The sequence below is a fragment of the Gavia stellata genome, chromosome 22 (assembly GCF_030936135.1).
Source record: "Gavia stellata isolate bGavSte3 chromosome 22, bGavSte3.hap2, whole genome shotgun sequence".
NCBI lineage: Eukaryota > Metazoa > Chordata > Aves > Gaviiformes > Gaviidae > Gavia > Gavia stellata.
The window spans coordinates 13,080,631-13,103,822 of NC_082615.1; the positions used below are offsets into that span (position 1 = coordinate 13,080,631).

The following is a 23,192-nucleotide window of genomic DNA, read 5'->3' on the forward strand; positions in this document are numbered from 1 at the left end:
GGGAGCAGTGGTGCTGGGCGGTGGGACTCAGCTCCTTTTTCTCTCTCCGACTGCAGAGGGGGATCCCAGAGCCGGGCTGCGAGAGGGTCCCCGGGGGGGCAAGGCTGGCACCGGGGGGACTGGGAGAGTCGGGCGTGCTGTAACGAAATGCAATTAAGATGGAGTTCTCTCCTCTCCCTTTTCTCTGCACATCTCCCCTGAGCTGCGGAAAAGCCCCTTTGGAGAGGCAGCCACTGTTCCTCTGCAGAGCACCTGCGTCTGCCTGCACCAGCACCCCGGGCCACGGGCACGCACCGTGCCACGCCGTGCCATGCCACGGACCACGCCGGTGCCCACTCTGCCAGATAAATGGCACACGGTGCCATCACACGGGTACGCCGGCAGCGGGCACACCGCCAGCACCACCAGCTTCTCCCAGCACTCGCCTGGGCATTGGTGAGCGAGGAGGGAGGGGAGCAGCCCTCGGCACCTCCAAGACGCCGAGCCGTTGGAGCCAACATCTCGCCCGCCAAGTGCTGGCGTGCCCCTCGGGGCCGGCGGGTTATTGCTGCCGTTCGGCAGCGGTAATTTGCAGGCAGGAGGCAAGAGCTGCCTGCCTCGGGGAGACGACGCACCCGGGGAGCGCGGGGCTCTGCTCCCACCGTTGCTGCCTGCATCGCTTTCGTGCTGCCGGGTGGGATGCTCGGCTGGTTTTGGCTGGATGCGGCCACCGCCAGCGGGTCCGATGGCATGGCCGAGCCGCTGCGCTCGCGCCCATCTGGGCTCAAGCCATTCATCCGCGTGGCGAACGCCTGAACTCCAGGAGCATGAGACGGGAAAGGGGGGGGCTGTGCCTCCCTCCCCGCCGCTATCTCGCCCTGCCTAAGCAGCCAACCTCCTGGGAACGGCTTCACTTTTACTCTATTAATATTTAAAGGCAGGAGAGCCGGTCCCTCGCCCCGGCATTGCCCACCACCCCCCATCATGCCACCTTCCCATGGGCTTGCACAAGGACCGCTCCCTGCGTCACCACCCCAGCCAAATCTCACCCTGGGCGGAGAAGCATCCTCACCCCCCCAAGACACCTCATCCCGCAGACCCCTGGGCCCTGCGGCTCTGCCCTGCGTGGCCACATGTTCCCACAGCCCTGCTGAGACCGGAGCAATTCGTGACACAGGTGGCCAGACACAGCGCTGGCGGGAGGGGCAGTGTGGGCTGCGGACGGGCACCCCAGTGCCTTCTGCTTTGCATCGCTTGGATCTTTTTTATCCCCTCAGTCTTTGCTCCTCTGCCTCCCGGGGAGGGACGCTGAGTGCGGTGGGCGACGGGGGCCCAGGTACGAAATGGCTTTTCTGCTGCAATGCCACAACCCATTAAACCTCCCCGGCTCAGGCCTCTCCCGGCCCCCCGAAACGGCTGACAGCAGCAAAGCAGGAGCCGCTCCACGGCCAGATGCTGATCCCGGCTCCCGTGCGGCTGCTCCGCCTGAGCAGGATCCAGCCCAGCCCTAATTAAAAAAAATATATATTCAAGAGCTTCAAACGGCTCCCGATGCCTGCGGGAAAACTTCCAGCCGCGTTTATTCTCCTTTTCCCGTCTCTGGCCGCCCCACGATGCCGCCACTGAACACCGATCCCCCCCCCCGGCTTTTTCCCCAGCCCTGTGTCCCCTCCCTCCCCAAATTTGCTCCCCCCTTTTCAGGGCATTTCCATGAAAAGAGGCTCTTTTGTTTCTTCGGATTTCATCTGCCTCCGCTGCCTGTTCCCCACCTCGAGCCTGCGCCCGCCTTTGTCCTCTGCAAATAAAGAACAAAAGGGGAAGAGATGGAGAAAATATGATCTCGCCTCCAAATGGGCTTTTTTTTTTTTCTTCCCCCAAGTCGTCCACGAAGCCTCGGATGCTCTTTAAGAGCCGCGCTGATGAATGCGAGGGCATGGGAGCTGCCATTAGGAGTGAATTGATCGGCTCTCGGCAGCGCGCTGCCAGGGCCCTTCGCTGAAAAACCAAGCAAGGGAGAAAGAATGAGAGTGTAGGGGAAAAAAAGAAAGAAAATGCCGAGTGATTGGGAAGAGTTTTCTGTCCCTGTTAATAATAAACACATCCAGCAAATTGCACTCGCGCTCCGGCGCAGGTAATCGCGATGCAAGGCCTTTCTTCTCTGCACCAGGGGGGAGAAACTTGAGTAAACGGGGGAAAAAATCAATTTCTGCTGCGGTTTGTTCCCTGAATAGGGGAATCTCCCGGCGAACATGTCCTTTCATGTCTGCTATTAACTCTGCCAGCTCCCCACCTCCGCCGCGCGTCGCCTCCCCGCACAGACGCGTTTGCACGGTAAAGAAGGACCCGAGATTCGGGAGAACAAAACAAGGGCTGGATGGCGGACGCCTGCGCCAGCGCGGTGCCTCCACGCCGGGACTGGCGCCACGGAGCCGGGCTGCGCGCGGGGACCGGAGGCCACACTGCTCGGCGTGCACGTCTGGAGCACACGTGTCGGGCGCCGGTGTGCACGGCTCAGGCGGGCATGTCTCAGGCGTGTACCGCTCAGGCATGCAGCACTCCAGCTGCATGCGTGGCTCCATCTTGCACGTCTCAGCCACGCTCATCTCAGCCATGCACGTCTCAGCCATGCACGTCTTGAGCTCGCATGTCTCAGGCATGCACGTCTCAGCCATGCACATCTCAGGCATGCACATCTCAGCCATGCACGTCTCAGCCATGCACATCTCAGGCATGCACGTCTCAGCCATGCACATCTCAGCCATGCACATCTCAGGCATGCACGTCTCAGCCATGCACGTCCCAGCCATGCACGTCTCAGCCATGCATGTCTCAAGCTTGCACATCTCAGCCATGTTCATCTCAGCCTTGCACCTCTTGGGCACGCACATCTTGGTCTGACCTGGGGCTCAGCAGCCGTGGGGTGCAGCCACGAAGCGGGGCTCCCGCAGGCAGCTCCCCGGGGTGCCCGAGGCGGGACCACGTGCCTCTGCGGACACATCTCCTGCGTGTCTCCTGATGTGCAGCTAGCGCATCATGTCCCCGAGGAGAAGCAATGCCTCCCACGCTCTAACCACCCGTGGGACCCAGAAACCGTGGGTTTTCCCTGCTGACTGTCCGGGACTGGCTCTCCCGTGCGTCCTCGCCGGGCAGGGGGGGACATCGGCAGCGCTGCTGCAGGGAGATGGGAGTGAACATCTGGGGGTGTCGCATGGTGTCCACGAGCAGGGGACGCTCGTGTCCCTGGGATGAGCAAGAGGAGAAAGAAACCACCCGCACTTTGGGTGGGCAGGGTGCTCCCCGGTCAGGGGTGGTGCCGGGGATGGGGAGAAGAGGAGGTGCTCAGCTTCCAGCGGGATGCGCTGGAGCCAAGGGTGCAGAGTCAGGCCCCGGGGTCCGGGCGGTGGGCACCAAACGCTGCTGCAGAAACACCTCTGCTCGCTCGCCCGGGGCTGCAGCCAGCACCGCCGTGGTTGGGACTGGTTCGGTAGCTCGGAGCTCGTCCTGACGCACGGACGAGCTGCGGTTCCCCTTCCCGCGCGGCCGCTCCCTCCCTCCACTAGGAAAAATGGTTTGCAACTCCATTAAGGACAGTGTAATTATGCGTAATAAAAATACAGCTGCCCTTGTGTGTGCAAACACAGCTTTGACGGAGTGCCCTTCCGCACCCAGCCCTTCTGGCTCGCTCGGCTCTCGGGCGAGCGCGTGAAGCCTTGGCCGGCTCCCAAGGAGAGAGCGGGACTCGGGCTGCCGCCGCCGGCCGAAGGCCCCCGAGGTCAAGGCGAGCGGTGCTGAGGGATGGAGCCCGCAGCAGATTATCTTCAGCGGCTGTTTAACTTTGAATCAGCCCTTTGAGACGGAGAGAGAGAAAAATCACATCGGCTTTTTCTTCCTTTTTTTTTTTTTTTGATTTCTCGTTGTTCCCCCCCTCCCCGCAGCCTCCGGTGCTGCTGCCGCTGATAAGGCGATACCATCTAATCGCCGGGTGACACACGCATCTCGCCGGCTGCCAACGCGCCGCTTAAACCCGCTGCTGCAAATAAACTCCCGCGGGAGCTGCCGGGGGGTCGCCACCCACGCCGGCCGGGTCCCCGCTGTCCCCAAGGGCGCTGGGGGACATCGCCCTGCCAGGCTCGGCGGGCAGCACCCGCGGGTCCCGGCGAGGGGTGCGTTTGGGGAGGGGGAGACGCGGTGCGTTGGATGTCGGCAAGGCGCCGGGGGCCAGATCCGGCGTCTGGGTTTCCTCCATGTGGCTCCATCGACATCCACCTCACCAGAGCCTCCCGGAGCTGCTGGTGGAGGAGGAGAAGGATGAGGAGGAGGAGGAGGAGGAGGAAGGCTCCTCATCAAACTGTTCACCAAACCCTGCGCCGGGGGGGGCGTGCAGTGCCCCCGAGCTGCTGGGTTAAACACAACCACAATCCCGGCACGGCACTTCCAGAGCAGAACCAGAAAGATTTTTTAATATAAAACTGGTAGCCAGCGGGTGAATTAAGGATGCTAATTGAATTTCATTAGGCAGAGGAGCCGGGCCGGTGGGAGGCAGGGAGGAAATGTATTTGATGTGTTTTAAAAGCCGCAGTTTCAGAATGTGGTGGTTTGGTTTTTTTTTTCTTTTTTTAATTTAAAGCCCGTCGTAAAAGGATCCCGTCTTTGAGGAGCTAATGACTCTCATGAATTATTTTTGTTGATTTATACACCCACTCGGCTTTTAAATAATATTAATAAAGTAAAAGTGAATCCGTTCCCAGGCAGGAGTGGGAGCGATGCTGCTCGGGGGGCGCAGGGGCCGCGGGATGGGGGGGACGGCCACCGCCTGACCCAGGCACCCCCCGACTCAGGCTCCGGCAGTGAAGCCACACTGCGCTTTGGGCCAAAACCAGGTGATTTTGGAGGCCGCCGCGGCATGCCGGTGTCCGCAGCCCCTCGCCAGAGCCGGACAGTGCCTCGCTCCCCTCGGCCGAGCGTTAGTATTCAGCGTCGGTGCCGTAATGGGCACTTTTCATGCCGGTTTGGTTTTATTATTATGCCAAGAAGCTTGCTTAATTCTCTGCTGTCTTTCTTCTGCACTGTTGATTTACACTGTTAGTGTTTTAATTATACAATTCAGCACTCCTTAAAACATGAAAAACTGCTCAACTTTCGAAGCAATTAAAAGGCAGCAGAGTAGATCAGCCCATCCGAGATGAGATAAGTAAATCAAACAATTAAAAAACTCATTTTGGGGGGGTTGGAATATCCCACTCCCTTGGTGGGAGCCCCACACATCCCGCCCCGGCTGCAGGCTTTGTCCCAGTAACTTGTCTTAGTGTGATACTGGGAGCAACTGGTGGGACTGCCACTGGGTGGGAGCGCTGTGGGATGCAGGGTGGTGGGGACAGGGTGATGGGGACAGGCGATGGGCATGGGGCGATGGGCACAGGATGGGCACGCAGGAGCCGTGGCGGGGACACTGCCGGTGTCCAGGAGCAGCATCCCTCCAAAATCCGCTCTCCCATCTCAGCGGGACACCCCGAGCACCCCTTCGGCCGGGAGCAGCGGGGCCGGAGAGGGGTGACCCCCGGTGCAGGACATGGGGAGAGCCATCCCTTCCCCGGTGTCACCTACCACTGCCCTTCTTCCTCCTCCTTCTTCCTCCTTGTAACTTAATTCCATCATCCAGGGGAGCTGCCGGCACCGATGGACTCGCATCCCAGGGGTTCTGCGTCTCCGGGATGAGCCGGGACGTATCCACGCTGCCGACACGAGACGCGGCCCCACGACCCTTCGGTCCCCTCGCAGGCACAGGAGTGCTGCCAACAGCATCCCCCCGCCAGCAGTAATTAAAAGCAGAAGGTAATTAAATATCCATCTCCAAAACCACCGTGGCTGCGAGGTCAGGAACCAGCAGGTAATTCATCTTTGGCAGCTTTGGCACCCAGCGCCGGCTCCGGCCACCCCAACGCGGGTGCCCACGGGGGTTCACCCCAGGCGGGACCGTGGAGGGGGGACCCACGGCGTCGGGGCACAGCCCCGGGGAAGGCTTTGCTTTGCGAGGCAGCCGGGATGCACGTGCCCAGCCGCAGCCCCCCAAAACCGCAGCCCCCGCGGCTGTGGGTGCGCCTGGTCCGACGGACGGGGACGTCCACGGGTGATGAGGAACAGGAGCGCGTCCTCCGGCTGCAGAGCAGAGGAGTCCCTGCGGGGCCGTAACTCCTCACCCTCCGTTAAACATTGTTGTTTAATAGGCCTGGAACAAAAATCCTGTTTTTTTCGTGAGTTACAGCCGTTTCTCCGCAGCGCGTGGCGGCGATCACCCCGCGCCCGCAGGCCCCCCCACCGCAACGCTCCCCACGTTCATGTCAGCTCGCAGACACTCGCTGGGCATCCACGGGGTCCACGTGTGCACGGACACCAGGGACCCCGTCGGAGCCCATCGCGGGGCGGCTGGGGACCCGCGCTCCCCCAGCCCCATCCCCGTCCCCGCAGGGCTGCTCCGCTCCCCCCTGGCTCTCTCCATGTGGAAAAAGTCCTTCTGCACCCGCCAGCGGGAGGGATGGACGCAGGGGCCGAGGTTGGGAAGACGCTCCTGGCACCCCGCAGGTGCTGGGCGGGAAGGGGGGACAGGGGCGAGCCGGAGCCCTCGGCCGTGCCACGCTGGGGACCCCTCGGGACAGCCCCGGCCGCGGTAGGGACCCTCCTCGCCGGCGCAGGACCATGTCATTTATGGGCTTGAATTTCCCCCAGTTCTCACTTCCATCCTCGCAGCCGCGTCAGGCGGTTGTCTTCCCCGATGGTTTATTCCCTTTTAATTTGAACTATCCATCAGGCGGTGCCCGTGCCGGACCAGGGTGCTGGGTCAGGGTGCTGGGTCAGGGTGCCGGGTCAGGGTGCTGCGTCAGGGTGCTGGGTCAGGGTGCCAGCTCAGGGTGCCAGCTCAGGGTGCTGGGTCAGGATGCCAGGTCAGGGTGCCGGGTCAGGGTGCTGGGTCAGGGTGCCGGGTCAGGGTGCCGGGTCAGGGTGCTGGGTCAGGGTGCCGGGTCAGGGTGCTGGGTCAGGGTGCCAGCTCAGGGTGCTGGGTCAGGGTGCTGGGTCAGGGTGCTGGGTCAGGGTGCCACATCAGCTCCATGGGAGCCACCAGCTCCATCAATTCCCTCTCTCCGCCCCGGGAATGCCGGACCTGGACAAGCTGCCCCCCAGGCACCCCGGGGGGGGCCAGCCGCTCCAGGTGATCGCCCGACTCGGGGACCCCTGCATGGATGGGGGGGACCCTGGCACGGGCCGAGGGGCTCCGGCGTTCATGGCCAGCGCGGTGTCACGTCCCTGGAGCCAGCGCGGGGTGGGTGACCCCCCAAAAAGCACCTCCAGGATGAGGCTTGGGGGCAGAGCTGGAAAGTGCGGCCAAGGGGAGGGCATGCAGCCCCCTGCCCCACTGCCCCCATCACCCCCCCTGCACCCGGTGACCCCACCGACCCCACCGCCCCCATCCAAGCACCGAAGCACCCGCAAACCAGCGCCACCGAGGAGCACCCCAGCACCCCCAAATACCGGTCCTGCCCCACATAGGGCTTGGCAGGGGGGGAGACGGGGCGTGAGGGACCGAGGAGGCGCAGGGACAGGGGCAGGGTGGGGTCCCTCGCCCCCCCCAGCCGCCCCCAAGGGTTTTTCCAGGGCTTTGGGGTGGTTTGGGGGGTTTGAGCGTGGCTGAAGCTCTCTCTTGCGGCAAAGCTGCTCCATTACAGCCCTACTCGAGCCGTCGAGCCTCAGCATCTCTCGGGGGGGCCCTGGCGCAGGGCTGCAAGCCCTGCGCCAGGGCCCCCCCCGAGAGATGCTGGGGCTCGGGGGGCTGCAAACTACCCGCCCGGATGGCCGTGCTCCTCCTTCTCAGCGGTGCACGGAGGGAGCGGGGAGGCCGGGAGTTGCCGGTGCTCCCTGCATACCCTCTACTACCGGTACAGCGGGGACTGAGACCCCACCAACTCATCGCAGGAACCATCGCGCTCGCGACCCTACCCTTTTTGTCCCTCCGCCCGAGCCGTAGCGGCGCTGTCAGGGGCGGGGTTAAGGCCCGGATGCGGAAGTGCGCGCTCACTTCCGCTTTCTGCGCCGTGACAGCAGCTGTGAGTACGGGGAGGTGGCGGGGGGTTTTGCGGGATCCGCCGCCATCCGCGGCTGTGCGGGGTTGGGCGGCCCCGGCGCGGGTCAGGGGAGCAGAGGGGACGCGGGACGACCCGATGGTGGGCGGTGGGCGCGGGGCGGGCGCGGGAGAAGCCGATGGTGGGCGGCCGTTGTTGGGCGGTGGGACTGCGCTGACGCCATCTTGGGTTGTTTCTGCCGCAGGTTGGACGCTCTGAGCCCGGTCCGGAACCATGGTGAGGAGAGGGCGGTTGGGGGGGACCGGGGAGGGCGAGCGTTGTCCCTCGCCTCGCCCCGTGGGGCTGGGGGTTGTCTTGTCAGCCCGGCAGGATGGGGGGCGGTTCCTCCCCCGGGTGTGAGGGAGCGTGGGGGTCTTTGGCTTGCCTGGCCCCGGGCAGGGTGGGGGTGTTGTCAGCAGCCTGCGGTGCTGGGGGGGTGACGGTGCCGAGCGCCACGTTGGCTTATGGCGGGGGGACTGCTGTCGGAGGAGAGGTTCTCCCTGACGTGGCTGCAGGGAAGAGATACCCCGTGCCCTGAGGCATCTACTGATGGGGGGTGTGGGTCTTGGCTGGGGGGGTAGGAGCTCACAGACATGCCAGGGCCCTCACAGAAGCCAGGATGTGCTCTGGGGACTGAGCTTCCAGCAGTTCTCTGTATGCTGAGTCTCTGTTTTACTTTTCAGCCTCGCAAGATTGAGGAGATTAAAGACTTTCTGCTGACAGCCAGGAGGAAGGACGCAAAGTGTGAGTGCTGAGGCTGCAGTGTGTGCCTCAGGGGAGGAGTGAGGCCGGACGCTCCAGCGCAGGAGCTGTTCTTCCCAGCCGGAGCAGGGCTGTGGGGCCATGTGTCCTCACAGAGCCTGAGGAGGTCCTTGGCTTGGAAGCGCTAAGGGACACGCAGTGCTGAGGCTTTCTGTGGGTACAGCATCGGTGATGTTTAAAGCAGCTTTTGCTCGGTGTTGACTGAGGTCACTGCCTGCGAGCAAAGCCACGGTGGGTAGAGGGACGCTGGGACGGACCCTGCAGGTGGGGTCTGCTGTTGGGGGCTTTGGGTCCAGGACCGGGTTTCTCCGGGGGCTGCTGCTCTGACACCCACTCAGCCACGTTTCTTCCGCTGCCGTTCACCCCAGAGTGTTGTGGCCAAGCCCCAGCTGCAGCTCGCTGGAAAATATATGTGGATATCACCCTGTCTCTGACTTGCTGTAGACTTTGAAAAGCTACAAGATGTCAGACGCTGGGGAGTTCTGTCAGAGTGACAAGCGAATCGTACTCAAACTCCAGTTTTCTTTTGTTGCAAATACAAAGACAGTTATAATTGAAACACGAGGAATGCCTTCTCTCAGTATTTAACAACGCATGAAGAGTTTTCCCTCTTCTCTTGCGTATTTGCATCCAGCTGTCACAGGGAAGAGGCGCTTTCATTCTGGAGATGTTTTGTTAACTCACGGGTGTGGGCGAGAAGGGGTAGTTCAACACCGAAACGCTATTGTAGCTGATGACAGCCCCTTACGAAGCGTTTCCGTGCCTTTCGGCTTGCGCCGGATTTTGCAGCAGCTCTCGTAACACTGAGCTGCAAGGGCTCTGCGGCAGGGAGGGAGAGGAGCTCACCACAGCTCTGAGCAAGCTGCTTAGCTAAAATGGCCTTAGGGGGATATAAAGGAGATGGGAAGCGCTGGCTGCAGAGTTCAGAAGCCACGTTACGAGCTCCAGCACAGCAGTTCGCTTGCAGATGACACCGGTAAATAACAAGCCCGGTGAATTGTCGCGCTCCATTGAAAATTTACGACGCAATAAATTTTTCACGTTGCTTGTTGTAAACCGCTGCTGCGAAGCAAAACGGCCTCAGAATGAAGCTGTTGGCTTCCAGAAAGGTGCGTGGCGTCTCTGCGAGATGGCGGGCTGAGCCCTCTGACCGGGGCAGTAGCCGTTGGTGACACTAGTGTAGAAAAAAATACTTAGTTGGGATTTTCTTCAGTGCAGGTGGGCCAGGCAGGGCTGCAGTCGTCCTCCCGGCTCGGGTGAGAGGGGACGGGTTGGGGTGGGCTCGCTGCCGTCCTGCTGACCTGTTCTTTAACCCTGCAGCGGTCAAGATCAAGAAGAACAAGGACAATGTGAAATTCAAGGTGCGCTGCAGCCGGTACCTGTACACCCTGGTCATCACGGACAAGGAGAAGGCCGAGAAGCTGAAGCAGTCCCTGCCCCCAGGTATCCCTCGGCGTCTGAAGGGGAAGGGCCCGTGCTGGGGCATGGCTGGGCCGGGGGCAGCAGGCAGAGTGGATTGAGGTGGGCAGGGAGAGCCCCCTCCCCAAGGAGGAGCTCCCGCTGTCCAGCAGCCTTATCCCAGCACATGTGTGTCCCCCATTCGGGGTCACTGACATGTTCAGGCCACTCTTCTTTTGCTGTCCCCGTGCCTGGAACCGGTGCTGCAGTTGGTTCCTCACCCAGGTAAATGGGGTTGCCCCTCTGATTCCCCAGTGTTGGTGTTCATGGGGAGCCAGTGGGCTCGGAGCACCCTTTCCTCGGCTGCGTCCCTCTGGGTGGGCGGGGAGAGCCGCCCCGGCCCCGTGCAGCCCCAGTGACAAGCCTTGGCTGCCCGTCTGCTGGTCCCCCGAGCAGGGAGCAAGCAGAGCCTTTCCAGCCATTAAGTCATCTCTTTCTCCTCCCCAGGTTTGGCCGTGAAGGAGCTGAAATGAGCCGTGGGTTTCTCCACGTTTGTTACAATAAATAAAAACCCTCAACTGTTGCCCCGTTTCACGTTTGTCCTTTCCTGACAGCGCCGGGCTGAAACCGTTCCTGTTCCTCTCACTGCTCAGAGGGGCGGCTCCCGGGGGGGGGGCCCGGTGTGCCCTTCTGGGGGTTCAGGAGCCGCTTTCGGTCTGTGCCCCAGCGAGAGCCGCTGGTGCTCCCCTTCCTCGGGGCCCAGCCCTGGGTGAAGGTCCCCGGTGGTGTCAGTAGTGGGCTTGAGGGGGGCAAGGTCTGCTCCTGGGTGGGCAGAGGGGAGCCCGGTGGGACTGGTGCCCACTGGGATGGCATCGCCCGCAGCAGGCGAGGGGGACTCGGCTGAGGGACTGCACACCAGGAGGAGCGAAGCTGTGATGGTCCTCTGCACCAGAGAACGTCCTGGTCCTGTCCCTCAGGTCCGCGGTGAGCAGCGGGGCGCTGCAGGAGCATCCGCAGCCGCTGCAGGAACCGCAGTGAGGTGGGCCAGGGACACCCGCACTTCGACTCACAGCTGGGCCTCTGTGCCGTGTCCAAACCAGCGCCCCGCTCTCTGTACCGGGCTGGCGAGGAGGAGGAGGAAGGGCTCTCGGTTTCCTGGGGCAGAAAGATTTTTGCAATGCAAAAATTGTTCCCTGCTTAAAATCACCAAATCTCTTCCCTGCTATCAGGCCGGGAGTTGCCTCACGGGCAGCCGGGGTGGGGTGATGGCCGAGCACTCGGGGCCCTGGCAGTGCCGCGCCTGCCGCAGCAGGGCCTGGAACAGCCGCAGCCATCACGTGTGGCCCTGCGCGTGGCCCCTGTGGCGGTGTCCCTTCCCTATAGCGCATGGACCATAGCAGCTGGTGAAGGAGTGCGGTGCCCCTATAGCGGGGAGGTAAGGGGGAGCAGTAGCCCTATAGCAAGGAAGTGGCATGGGTGTGGTGCCCCTATAGCAGGGAAGTGACGGGGTGCAGTGCCCCTATAGCAGGGAGGGGATGGAAGAGCAGCCCCTATAGCAGGGGTATGGGGTGCAGTGCCCCTATAGCGGGGAGGGGATGGAAGAGCAGCCCCTATAGCAGGGAGGGGATGGAAGAGCAGCCCCTATAGCAGGGAGGGGATGGAAGAGCAGCCCCTATAGCAGGGGTATGGGGTGCGGTGCCCCTATAGCAGGGAGGGGATGGAAGAGCAGCCCCTATAGCAGGAAAGTGATGGGGTGCAGTGCCCCTATAGCGGGGAGGGGATGGAAGAGCAGCCCCTATAGCAGGGGGGATGGGGTGCAGTGCCCCTATAGCAGAGAAGTGATGGGGTACAGTGCCCCTATAGCAGGGAGGGGATGGAAGAGCAGCCCCTATAGCAGGGGTATGGGGTGCAGTGCCCCTATAGCAGGGAGGGGATGGAAGAGCAGCCCCTATAGCAGGGAGGGGACGGAAGAGCAGCCCCTATAGCAGGGAGGGGATGGAAGAGCAGCCCCTATAGCAGGAAAGTGATGGGGTGCAGTGCCCCTATAGCGGGGAGGGGATGGAAGAGCAGCCCCTATAGCAGGGGGGATGGGGTGCAGTGCCCCTATAGCAGAGAAGTGATGGGGTACAGTGCCCCTATAGCAGGGAGGGGATGGAAGAGCAGCCCCTATAGCAGGGGTATGGGGTGCAGTGCCCCTATAGCAGGGAGGGGATGGAAGAGCAGCCCCTATAGCAGGAAAGTGATGGGGTGCAGTGCCCCTATAGCGGGGAGGGGATGGAAGAGCAGCCCCTATAGCAGAGAAGTGATGGGGTACAGTGCCCCTATAGCAGGGAGGGGATGGAAGAGCAGCCCCTATAGCAGGGAGGGGATGGAAGAGCAGCCCCTATAGCAGGGAGGGGACGGAAGAGCAGCCCCTATAGCAGGGAGGGGATGGAAGAGCAGCCCCTATAGCAGGGGTATGGGGTGCGGTGCCCCTATAGCAGGGAGGGGACGGAAGAGCAGCCCCTATAGCAGGGAGGGGACGGAAGAGCAGCCCCTATAGCAGGGAGGGGATGGAAGAGCAGCCCCTATAGCAGGGGTATGGGGTGCGGTGCCCCTATAGCAGGGAGGGGATGGAAGAGCAGCCCCTATAGCAGGGGGGATGGGGTGCAGTGCCCCTATAGCAGAGAAGTGATGGGGTACAGTGCCCCTATAGCAGGGAGGGGATGGAAGAGCAGCCCCTATAGCAGGGGGGATGGGGTGCAGTGCCCCTATAGCAGGGAGGGGATGGAAGAGCAGCCCCTATAGCAGGGGTATGGGGTGCGGTGCCCCTATAGGGGGAGCACGGGGCTGTGAGGGGGTGCGGGACAGCCCGGACGCGGTCCCGAGGCCGGGGCGGGGCGGGGCGGGGCGGGGCCGGCGGGGCGGGGCCAGGGGCGTGTCCGGGGGCGGGGCGGGGCGGGCAGAGCCCCGCGGCGTGGCGGCGCGGCGCCCCCCGCCATCGGCGGCCCCAGCCCGGCCCCGGCCCCGCCGGCCCCGCCATGCCGCCCGCCCGCGCCGACTACCTGGCGCCCTGGTGGGCAGCCTGGCTGCACGGGCTGCCGCACCGCGGCCTGCGCCTCCAGCCCGTGCCCGCCGCCTTCCGACCGCGGGACCCCGACTACCAGCAGGTACCGACCGCGGCACCCCCGCGCCCCTCGGCGGGACGGAGCCCCCCCCGGGCGGGGGTCCCGCCTGCCGGCGGGGCTGCCCCCCCCCCCCCGCGCCTTGCCGCGCCGCGATGGCCCCGTTGCTCCGGCGGCGCCCGGCGCCAGCTCTGATCTCACGGCCGCACAAAGCGCCCTTCTTCCCCGGGCGGGCAGCGGGGGCGCGGGGCCCCCCCGCCGGGCCGCCCGGCACCGGCCTCCCGCTGCCGCCGGGCAGCGCCGGCTGTGCGGGAGCCCCCCCCGCTTCCCCCCTCCCGGGGGGCGCAAAGGGGGTCACCCCCTGCTTTGGTGCTGCCGGGCCCCCGGCGGTGCCCGCAGCCGGCTCCTGGCACCCGCCGCAGCCCCCCCGCATCCCCGGGCACGGGCCGCCGTGACCCCTAAACCGGGGGGGGTCAGCGCCGGTGCCCCACCACCCCTCAGAGGGGCTGCTGCACCCCCACCTCAGCCACCCGCAGCTCGACGGCCCTGCGTGGGGATGGGGATGGGGACAGGGATGGGGACAGGGACACTTCCTCTTTCCCCGTGTGACCGTCCCGTGGGGCGCTGGACGTGGCCGCATCCTGCCCGCCGCCGGGTGCTCTGCGGCACATGACAGCCACGGGCACAGGCGCTGACTGTCCCCTCTCTCCTTCCCAGTCGCTGCTTTTCCTGGGCTTAGTGGCCGCCGTCTGCCTCGGCCTCAACCTCCTCTTCCTCACCGTCTACCTGATCTGCCTGTGCTGCTGCAAGAGGGACCAGGAGCCCGAGACCAAGCGGCCCCACTCCTGCTGTGTCACCTGGATGGCCGTCACCGCCGGGCTCATCTGCTGGTGAGGAACAGGGACGGGGACCCCGTGCTGTCCCCCTATCACCGAGGGGGCTGTACACTCCGGCCATGAGTCGCTTTAATTAGATCTGTGCAATTAAATACGGTCCATCCCTGCCTCCTTCCGTGCAGCCGCTGGTGCCGGGGCAGCCCCGGGGACCGGCCGCGGGCCAGCCCTGTCCCCATCCCCGCCACGGCCGTGCCGCCTTTCTGGCTAATCCCGGGGCGGGAGCGGGGCCGGGTCGCTAATCCCGGCCTGGAGCAGATGGCGGGCGGCAGCCGGGCGGCAGCGTGACCCAGCTGGCAGGTCCCGCGTGTGCCTGGCCTTAATTGTGACCGGAGCAATTAGGTGAGGGGATGCTTCTTCGCCCAGCAGTGCTCTGGTGGCTTTCCAAGCCCATCTCGGGTTTTGGCAGCCCATGGCTGGGAGGACCCCCCTCCAGCTGGCCCGGGTGCCCCCAGGCAGGCCTGGCCTGGGGGGGGGACGGGATGGGACACGGGGCCCTTCCGCTGCCTGGCCACAACCAGCTCGCCAGACAAAGGAGCTGGTTTTGCCTGGGCGGAGCGAGATGGCTGCCTGCGAGCGGTGTACGGAGCAGGGAAATGGCACTAATGAGCTTGGCGTGCTCCCCCCCGGCACCCCCCTGGGTCCTCCCGCTCCTCCAGCCTCAGGGCGCCCGCTGGCAGGCGGCAGGGGCTCCTTCTCCAGCCCCCCGGGGGCTTTGAACCCCCCCAGCAGCCACGCCGAGCCTGTTTGCGGCCATTAAAGGCCTCATCATGGCGAACAGGCCGGTGTCTGTTGGTTTTATTGGTGTCTGCCACGGGGAGGGAGGGAGCACTGCGTGCACCGGCCGCGTGCAGGCACGTGCCTGGCCAGGGCAGGGGCACATCCCTCCTCAGAGCCGGCTCCGACCTCCAGCCCGGCTTCGCTTGCTGGCGCACCGGGTGCCGGGGAGCACCGAAGCAGCCATGGTGAGCTCACCACAGGGCCTGGAGCAGCCGTGGCACGGCCCCCAGCCCACCGCCCGCCTCCCCTCCTGGGACTGAGCGCAGGAGCAGGTTTAATCGGGAGCGGCGTCGCATCCAGCGGATTCCCCTAATCTGCTTTGCCTGGCCCCTCCGCCCTTAATCTCTCGGGGTTTGGCAGGAGGAGCTTCAAACCCGCTGTGTCCGGCCCGTGGAGCAGCTCCGGGCTCGGGTGTCCCCAGGCCTGCGGGCACCAGCAGGGAGCAGGTCCCCATCACAGTGCTGTTCCTGTCCCATCTGCTTTGGCTCTGCCCTGCCAGGGGTGGAGGGTCCCCCAAAACCAGGATGTTCCAGGGAGTGTCCCCTGTCCGCCTGGTGTCCCCACGTCCTCCCTGGCTGCGAGGAAAGGCACCCATGTCGGCGTGAGCATCTCCGTCCCCTCTAACTGGGGGTTCCCTCTCTGCCCACAGCGCGGCCATAGGCATCGGCTTCTACGGGAACAGCGAGACCAACGATGGGGTGTACCAGCTGCTCTACGCCCTGGACCACGCCAACCACACCCTGACCGGCATCGACTCGCTGGTAGGGCCATGGGGCAGGGTCCCCCCATCTGACCCCCTCCGTGTTCCCCAGGGTCACGTCGATCCCCCATCCTGGGTTTGGTTAAAGCATTGAGGGGAGACATCCAGCTGGAGGGACCCAGGTGTCCTGCGCTGCCGGCTGAGCCCTGCCTGCTCTGGCTGAGCCCCCGGGGCAGCCGTGCCGAGCTGAGCGCGGGAGGGTGACGTCACCCCGCAGAATGGGGCCTTTGTGGCCAGGAAGGGGCGAGGGGGCCGCAGCGGGGGCGTCCTGGGGCATGGATCCGGCTCGAGCGTGGGGGGTTCGATATGGGGCCGCTCTGCCGGAGGGTCGGTGTCCCGCAGAAGGGGTGAATGGCTCTGCTCAGTGCAGGGCTGATGGCGGTGAAGCCCCTGGGGCCGTCCTGGCATGGCTCACCGTCCCTCCGTCCCCAGGTGGCGGGCACCACGCTGCAGATGCGGGTGGGCTTGGAGCAGCACCTGGCGCGGCTGAACGAGCTCCTGGCTGCACGGGGGGACTACCTGCAGACGCTGAAGTTCATGCAGCAGTTGGCCGGCAGCATCATCCTACAGCTCTCGGGGCTGCCCGTCTGGCAGGGTACCAGCGCCGACCTCACCGTGTTGGCCGGCGACATCGCCTACGTTGAGTATTACCGGTGAGCGGGGCCACGGCGCTGGGCTGCCGGAGCATCTCCTGGTGGGGCTGGGGAGGTGGGCGCGCGTGACAGAGCCTTCCTCTGCGCCCAGGTGGTTGGCTTATCTCCTTTTCTTCATCCTCGTCCTCACCGTCTGCCTCCTGGCCTGCCTGGGGCTGGCCAAGCGCTCCCGCTGCCTCCTCACCACGTGAGTACTCTGCGGTTGGGATCGGTGGTGCTGGAGCCGCCGGGGGTGGGGGGGGACAGAGCCAGACCCCGCAGCGTGCTCACCCCTCTCCCCCCAGGATGCTGTGCTGCGGGCTGCTGACGCTCATCCTCAGCTGGGCCTCCATGGCCGTGGACACGGCAGCGGCGGTGGTGAGTGGGGCCGGGTGGAGAGGGGTGGTACCGGCTGTGCCGGGGAGAGACGAGGGCTGTGGGTGCCTGTCCTGTCCTTCCCAGCCCCAGCGATGTCCCTCACATCCCCGCAGGGCACCAGCGACTTCTGCGTGGCCCCGGACAAGTTCATCATGAACCAGACGGAGAGCGACATCAGTGCGGGTGAGGGCTGGCCCCAGGGCGTGGCATGGAGATGAGCTTGGGGCAGGGACCCCAGCGCTCCCCCAAAAACTGCGTGGAGGTTTGGGGGGGGGCGGAGCTCTCCACTGCTGTGCTACACCCCCGTGCTGCTCTCTGCACCCCGGGGTGCTCACACCGTCTCCCGTTTGCTTTGCAGAGGTGGTTCACTATTACCTGTACTGTGACCAGAGCCTGAGCAACCCCTTCCAGCAGGTACGGGGGAGCTGGGCACCCCGTTTTGTGCTGCCTGGGGCGAAGGTGGCCCTGGGCAGCTCTGTGACCGTTCCCTGCTCCCCCTGCGCAGACTCTCACCGTCTTCCAGCGCTCGCTCACCACCATGCAGATCCAGATCCAGGGCCTGATACAGTTTGCGCTGCCCCTCTTCCCAACAGCTGAGGTACAGGGTGGGGGGACCCACGGCCCCATGCCCCCCCTCTGCTCCCCACCCTGCCCAGCGCTGCCCTGACCCCCGCCCTCTCCCGCAGAAAGACCTGCTGGGGGTCCAGCAGCTCCTCAACTCCTCAGAGACCAGCCTGCACCAGCTCACGGCCATGCTGGACTGCCGGGGGCTGCACAAGGTGAGGGGGGGCGGCCGGGACGGGGGCGTGCGGCTCTTGGGGTCGCCCCCCCACCACCGCCAGCCCTGCCCCATCCCGTCTCCTGCTGCAGGACTACCTGGACGCCCTTATCGGCATCTGCTACGATGGGGTGGAGGGCTTGCTCTACCTGGTACTCTTCTCCCTGCTGGTGGCCGCTTCCTTCTCCACCATCATCTGCGCCACGCCACGTGCCTGGAAGCACTTCGCTGGCCGGTGGGTCTGCCCGCAGCCCCTGCCCGCGCGGCCACCCTGCCTTCACCGCGGGGCACGGGGATCCCTCCGTGGCACCAGCTGGGCATGGGGGCGAACTGCCTTTGGGGCTGGGGGGGTGAGCGCTGGTGCCTTGTCCCCGCAGGGACCGGGACTACGACGACATGGACGAGGAAGACCCCTTCAACCCGCAGGCGCGTCGCATCGCCACCCATAACCCGGCCCGGGGGCAGCTCCGCAGCTTCTGCAGCTACAGCAGCAGCCTGGGCAGCCAGAGCAGCCTGCACCCCCCGGCACAGACCATCTCCAACGCCCCTGTCTCCGAGTACATGTGAGACTCACTTCCTCGGACGCGCTGACCCTTGGGTCCCCCCACCTCGGGGATGGAGCGTCACCCCGCATCGGGGACACAGGATGATGGTGGGGGTCTTGCTGTGCCCCCCGCTCTGACGGGCTCTCCCCGCTCCAGGAACCAAGCCGTGCTCTTCGGTGGAAACCCACGCTACGAGAACGTCCCCCTGATCGGCAGAGGCTCTCCTCCTCCCACGGTACGGTGGACGGCCGAGGCCAAGTCCTTCTTGTGATGCCCTGCGGGCTGGCGGGGGGGTTAGCCGGGTGGTGAGGAGCCCCTCTGCTTTGCTGGAAAGCGGCTCACCCGGGGCACCGATGAGGTCTGCCGGGGTGGGGACGGGGATGGGTGAGCTTGGCCCCCTCCTCCTGCCCTTGCAGAGGATGTGCCCTGCCTGTGAGCGCATCCCTCCTGCCCGTCTTGCTAACCCAGTTCCCGGCCGGCCCGTGGAGGCTGCGGGGAGAGGTCACCAGCCACGTGCTCAGAGGAGACCAAAATAGTCTTCCTTTCAGCTGCTCTTCTCTGCTTTATTTCTTATTTATTCTGACTTTCAAAGGACACTTGCCACAGTCACCCGTGCATGTTTACATTTCCCCGCTGTTTGTTTAAACCCACCCTGTCTGTTAACATCTGCTTTATTTTTTTTATCTTTTTTTTTTTTTTTTTGCATCAATTATTTTGGAGCTAAGTTGCCCATCAAGAGTAAGTTCAGCCGCTTCCTTCTCCCTCCTCGTCCTGGGGCAGCAGCTGGGTTCCCATCCTCCTTCCCCTCCTTGGTGCCTCCCTCCATCCCCTTTCCTGTGGGGCTGGTTTGCTTTTGGGAAGAGCGCAGAGGGCTTGGGGGGGACGGGACCAGATTTTGTCCCCAGCGTGGCCCAGGTACAAGAGGATTTGCAGCTCCTGTGCGTCAGGAGTGGAAGTGGTCCCTATCTCCATCCCCTTCTTGGCGCAGTTTTTCCCCTTCCCTTTCTGACAGCATTTAATCTGCTTCGATGCCTCCATCCAAAGCAGTAATGTCCCCCCCGGCTCGCCCCTCACGGGCACGGCACTGGCACCGTGGTGGGGCCTGGGACGTGGCCCTGGGCACGCTGCCACGGTAGGGACACCACACTCGCCTCTTCCGGGGAAGATTTTTGCCATCAGGTGAAAGCGTGGAGCCGCGCCAGCGCGGGAGGCTGTAATCCGATTGCGCAGACCTGGCAGCTGGCGAGCCTCTTCCCCGGGTGGGGGGATTAATTTGAGCACTTCTCCCTGCCCTGAATGGTCTAATTTAACCAGGATTCAGTTCCCTGAGGAAGGACTTTCACGGTCCAAAATAACAAACTCGGAATAATCTTCCTTAATGCCTGGCCGGGGTGTCCCTCCCTCCCTCCTGCAAAATGCTGGAGAAATTTAATTCTGCAGCGTTGGTGGGGTGGGGGGGAGGCTGGAGGTTTTGGCCTCTGCCCTGGGCCCCCCCTTCCCGGTGCGGCCGGGGGGACCTTGCCCTGACTGGGGAGCCACATGGGGTTCAGTCTGCAGCAGCTGCCAGCGCAGGCACCCAGTGAGCCCCGGCATACCTGGGGAAAGGTTTGTGTGTGGACAGGGAAGATCAGGGGGCAAAATGCAGCTCAGCTGCTGCAGAGACCCGGCCCCAAGCCTGGCTGCTCCCATGTGTCAGGACTAAACCCCATCCTGCTCCAGCGCCATGCCAGCCCAAGCCAGTGCCTGCAGTGCCACCATCCCCATGCTGACACAGGGAGGGGAGCCCAAGCCGGTGGCTGGCATCCTGCTGTGAGCCCCTCAGGGTCGGATGCATCCAGACTGAGTGATTGGGGGCTGACTCTGCTGCCAGGGTGGGGTTGGAAAGGCAGAGGATGAAGCCGGCAGTGCGGGAAGGGGCAAAGCAGAGCCTTGAGGCACCTGAAGTGTCTTGGGGCTCACCCCAAGAGCTGGGGGCTCTCTTGTCATCCAGCCCTCGAAGAGGCTGTGAACTGGGCCTGGCCCCCTTACCCACAGCAGCCTGGAAGATTAATTGGGGATTAATACAAACGGGAAGCAATCTTCCCTCTCCATCCTCAGGCTTTCTCTGGCGGCTCAGTGGCGGTGCAGGGTTGGGTTGGACGTGGCTGGCGGGGGCTTGGCGGGCCGCGCCATGGTTTGGGGGTGTGCTGACCCCCGTGTCCTCTCCCCACAGTACTCCCCGAGCATGCGGGCTACCTACCTGTCCGTCACCGATGAGCACGTCAGGCACCATGGCACCGAGTTCCCAGCCTAATGCGCTCGCCCCGAGCAGCTCGCGGGAGGAGAAAATGCCACCGGTGTTTCTGTAATGGAAACCAAAGACACCTGGAAAAGACACGGTGGGAAGCCCGCCGGCGGCGGCCAGAGGATGAGCCCCAGCAGTGGGGAGCCCTGTGCCCCCCGCGTGCTCTGCACACCCTCCTCCCCCTCGGAAGCGTCTGCTCAGTCTCAAGTCTTCCTGCCTTACAGCTGACAGCGACTCCGGGGCCGAACGCCAGCCGACATCGGGACAGCTTCCTCGTGCACCGGGAAGACCGGAGGTGCTTTACACCGCCACGTCGGCTTCTTTCCCTCCCCGTGTGCACCAGCTCGGGGATGTTTTACGCCATGGAGGGGAGCCTTCTCCAGCTCCCTCTGCCTGGAGCACAAAGCCTGGGACCACAGGCTGCCCCCCAGCACCAGCCCCTCGGGGAGGGGTCCAGGGCAGCGGCTCCTTCACTCCCATAGCAATGCAGTACCAACCACTAGTGATCCCAGCCCCTTCCCGGTGCCTGTGGGCGGCTTTGCCAGCCCCCCCGATGATGACACTGGCTGCTCCCCTCTGCCACGCTTCCGCTCTGCATGGGCAGAGCCGGCTCCCCGTGCCCCCCTTGCTGCCCCCCAGCCAGAGCCGCCCCAGCCCTGGGTTCGGAAGCTGTAGAATTAGGGATGTTTTGGCCTTGCTGGTTTTCCTTTGCTTTGCTTCTGGTTTTTATGAGTTCTCTGCAGGGCAGAAGCGCGGTTCAACTCGCTGCCTCTGTCCCAGCATGGTTTTACTGCAGTGCATGTTGGTAGCAGGTTTTTGGCTGGTTTGTAGGTTCTTTTTGGCAATTTGGCTCCCTGGGGCAGGCAGGCCGGCAGTGTGGGCTGGGGCAGGCTCCCCTCCTTCTGCAGGATGGCCCTGGGGTAACCACGAATCCCCTGGGAGAGGGTTAGGGACTACTCAGGCATCCCTGGGGCAGGATGTGGTCCCGGGGAGGGGAGGGCATGGTCCTGCCGCCGTGTCTGACTTGCCCAGCATTGCCGGGGCTTCAGGCTAAGCAGCTCTGGGGGCCAAGGAGCCAGGAGGAACCGGCATGAGCTGAACTGGATCCTTTATGGCTGCCCATTTTGGCACAGGCTGCCCTGGGAACCTTGGGAGGATGTGAGCAAAGGCTCCTTCCCCACAGCAGCCCCTCGCTTGCCGTGGGCAGGGAGAGCCCCTGCTCTGTCCCACCGACTGGGGATGGACCCAGATCTCTCAGCCCAGAGGGTGCGGAGGGGGTGATGGGTGTTTTCCTGCCCACTCACCCTTCTGGTCCCTCTCCCCCCCACTCAGGGTGAGTTCAGCTCTTGTAACCACGGTCAGCACCGTGGTGGTGGCTTAGCCGGGGCTGGGTTCGCTCCAGGGCTCTTCTTCACTGCGAAGGCTGTACCTTGCTGTGGGAGAGCAAAGGCTTTCCCTGTCTGATTGCAATTGGCCGCCGCCTCCTGTGCTGCTGATGGTGGTTGTCCAGCCCTTGCTCCCTGCTTTGGCTAACAGTGCTGCAGCCGGGCAGACCCTCGGGGTGGCCAGGCTGTCCCCCTCGGGCAAGCTGGGGGGTCTTACTTGATAGCAGTGACTCACTGTGTCTTTTAACGATAACTTGTACATATCCTTCAGTCCCCTAACGCCGTCTCTCCGTGTTACGTGTGACTAGCATTACTCGCTGTTGGAAACTTCCAGGGGAATTTTTTTTTTTTTGCTTTTAATGTTTCGATGTAACGGTACTGGTAGAAGAGCTGTTTTTAAACGCATGTGAACTAACCTCATTAGGACTCCATCTAGGAGCTGGAGTCCAGCCTGATTTGTATGTGCCCTTTGGGGAAAAGACAATAAACACTTGTACTAAACTTATCTTCTCCTTGCGGGTTTCTCCCGGCTGCCCTGCATCTGCCGCCGCTTTCCCTGCCGCCCCGGCTCAGGTTGCTCTGCCGGTCCTGCCGGGTCAGGACTCTTCACGGCCAGCGCAAAGGCCTCACTGCAAGCGCTGGTCCCAGTATTTCTTTGCAGACAAAGCGGTTTTTAATTGGGTTTAAATCCCATGGCTGGAGCTTGGACTGGTTTTGGCGGTGGCAGTGGCGGCTGGAGCAGTTTCAGGTGTGTCGGTGCTGGGGAGCAGAGGGGGACGTGGGCTCCGGGGGCGCAGCCTGCGTGGAGGCCTGTCCTCGGTGCGGAGGGAGGGCCGGCTGCTGCTGGGGCTGGAAGGCGACCGTCGAGAGCTGCGTCTCGTGCTCCTTTCCCAGTCGTTCTCATGTTGGAGCGAGCGCAGGTGTGTGTGGAGCAGTGCCGTCTCCTGGTGCCAGGCTGCCGGCGGGCACCGGGCCCGGGGGGACCCAGGCCTCTGGGGCCCTGCGGCAATGGCTGGGTGCCGCGGCCCCAGGGGGGGCAACTCCTGCCAGCTGCAGGGACGCTGTGGCACCCACACAGCAGCTCCCCCAGGAACCTGGCCTGCTCCCGCAGAAACCGCGGCTTTCCGCCACGGCCGAGGCCTGCGGCAGGAGGGGTCGGGGGGAGCAGAGAGGGCGGCCCCGCCATGGGGCTGGGCTCCCCTCGCTGGGGCCGTGGCCCACACACAGCGGTGGGGCCCAGCCTGGTTTCCAGCCCCTCACAGCAGAGCCAGCCCCGCTTGAGGAAGCCGCTGCCGCCCCCCATACCCTGTGCGAATTGCACCCCCCGCCATTAGCCAGGTTTTGCCCTCCCAACATGGCGGCAAGCGGCCGCCGTCACGTGACACCACCGCCGTGCCCTCCCC

At 64.1% G+C, this 23,192-nt stretch overlaps 2 protein-coding genes across 2 annotated transcripts; both read left to right on the forward strand.

Moving 5' to 3' along the window:
* Positions 1-8,040: 8,040 nt before the first annotated feature.
* On the forward strand, positions 8,041-10,833 carry RPL38 (ribosomal protein L38). Its single transcript, XM_059828228.1, has 5 exons — positions 8,041-8,075; positions 8,296-8,327; positions 8,774-8,834; positions 10,173-10,295; positions 10,758-10,833. Exons 2-5 carry the CDS (start codon positions 8,325-8,327, stop codon positions 10,781-10,783), a joined length of 213 nt encoding a protein of 70 aa, XP_059684211.1. The 5' UTR covers positions 8,041-8,075; positions 8,296-8,324; the 3' UTR covers positions 10,784-10,833.
* Positions 10,834-13,270: 2,437 nt separating this feature from the next.
* Positions 13,271-20,413, forward strand: TTYH2 (tweety family member 2). Its single transcript, XM_059828249.1, has 14 exons — positions 13,271-13,399; positions 14,072-14,244; positions 15,677-15,788; positions 16,220-16,440; positions 16,532-16,627; positions 16,725-16,797; positions 16,911-16,980; positions 17,156-17,211; positions 17,303-17,395; positions 17,484-17,576; positions 17,668-17,810; positions 17,953-18,138; positions 18,277-18,355; positions 20,333-20,413. The coding sequence occupies exons 1-14, from the start codon at positions 13,271-13,273 to the stop codon at positions 20,411-20,413; spliced, it is 1,605 nt and encodes a 534-aa protein (XP_059684232.1).
* Positions 20,414-23,192: the final 2,779 nt, after the last annotated feature.

Bases quoted from the DNA above. Each gene is read 5' to 3' on its own strand.
- RPL38 (XM_059828228.1), top strand. The intron at 8,835-10,172 runs GTGAGTGCTGAG...TTAACCCTGCAG, and splicing joins CAGGAGGAAGGACGCAAAGT to CGGTCAAGATCAAGAAGAAC. The intron at 10,296-10,757 runs GTATCCCTCGGC...TCTCCTCCCCAG, and splicing joins GAAGCAGTCCCTGCCCCCAG to GTTTGGCCGTGAAGGAGCTG.
- TTYH2 (XM_059828249.1), top strand. From the start codon at position 13,271: ATGCCGCCCGCCCGCGCCGACTACCTGGCGCCCTGGTGGGCAGCCTGG. The intron at 17,212-17,302 runs GTACGGGGGAGC...CCCCCTGCGCAG, and splicing joins TGAGCAACCCCTTCCAGCAG to ACTCTCACCGTCTTCCAGCG. The intron at 17,396-17,483 runs GTACAGGGTGGG...CCTCTCCCGCAG, and splicing joins CCCTCTTCCCAACAGCTGAG to AAAGACCTGCTGGGGGTCCA.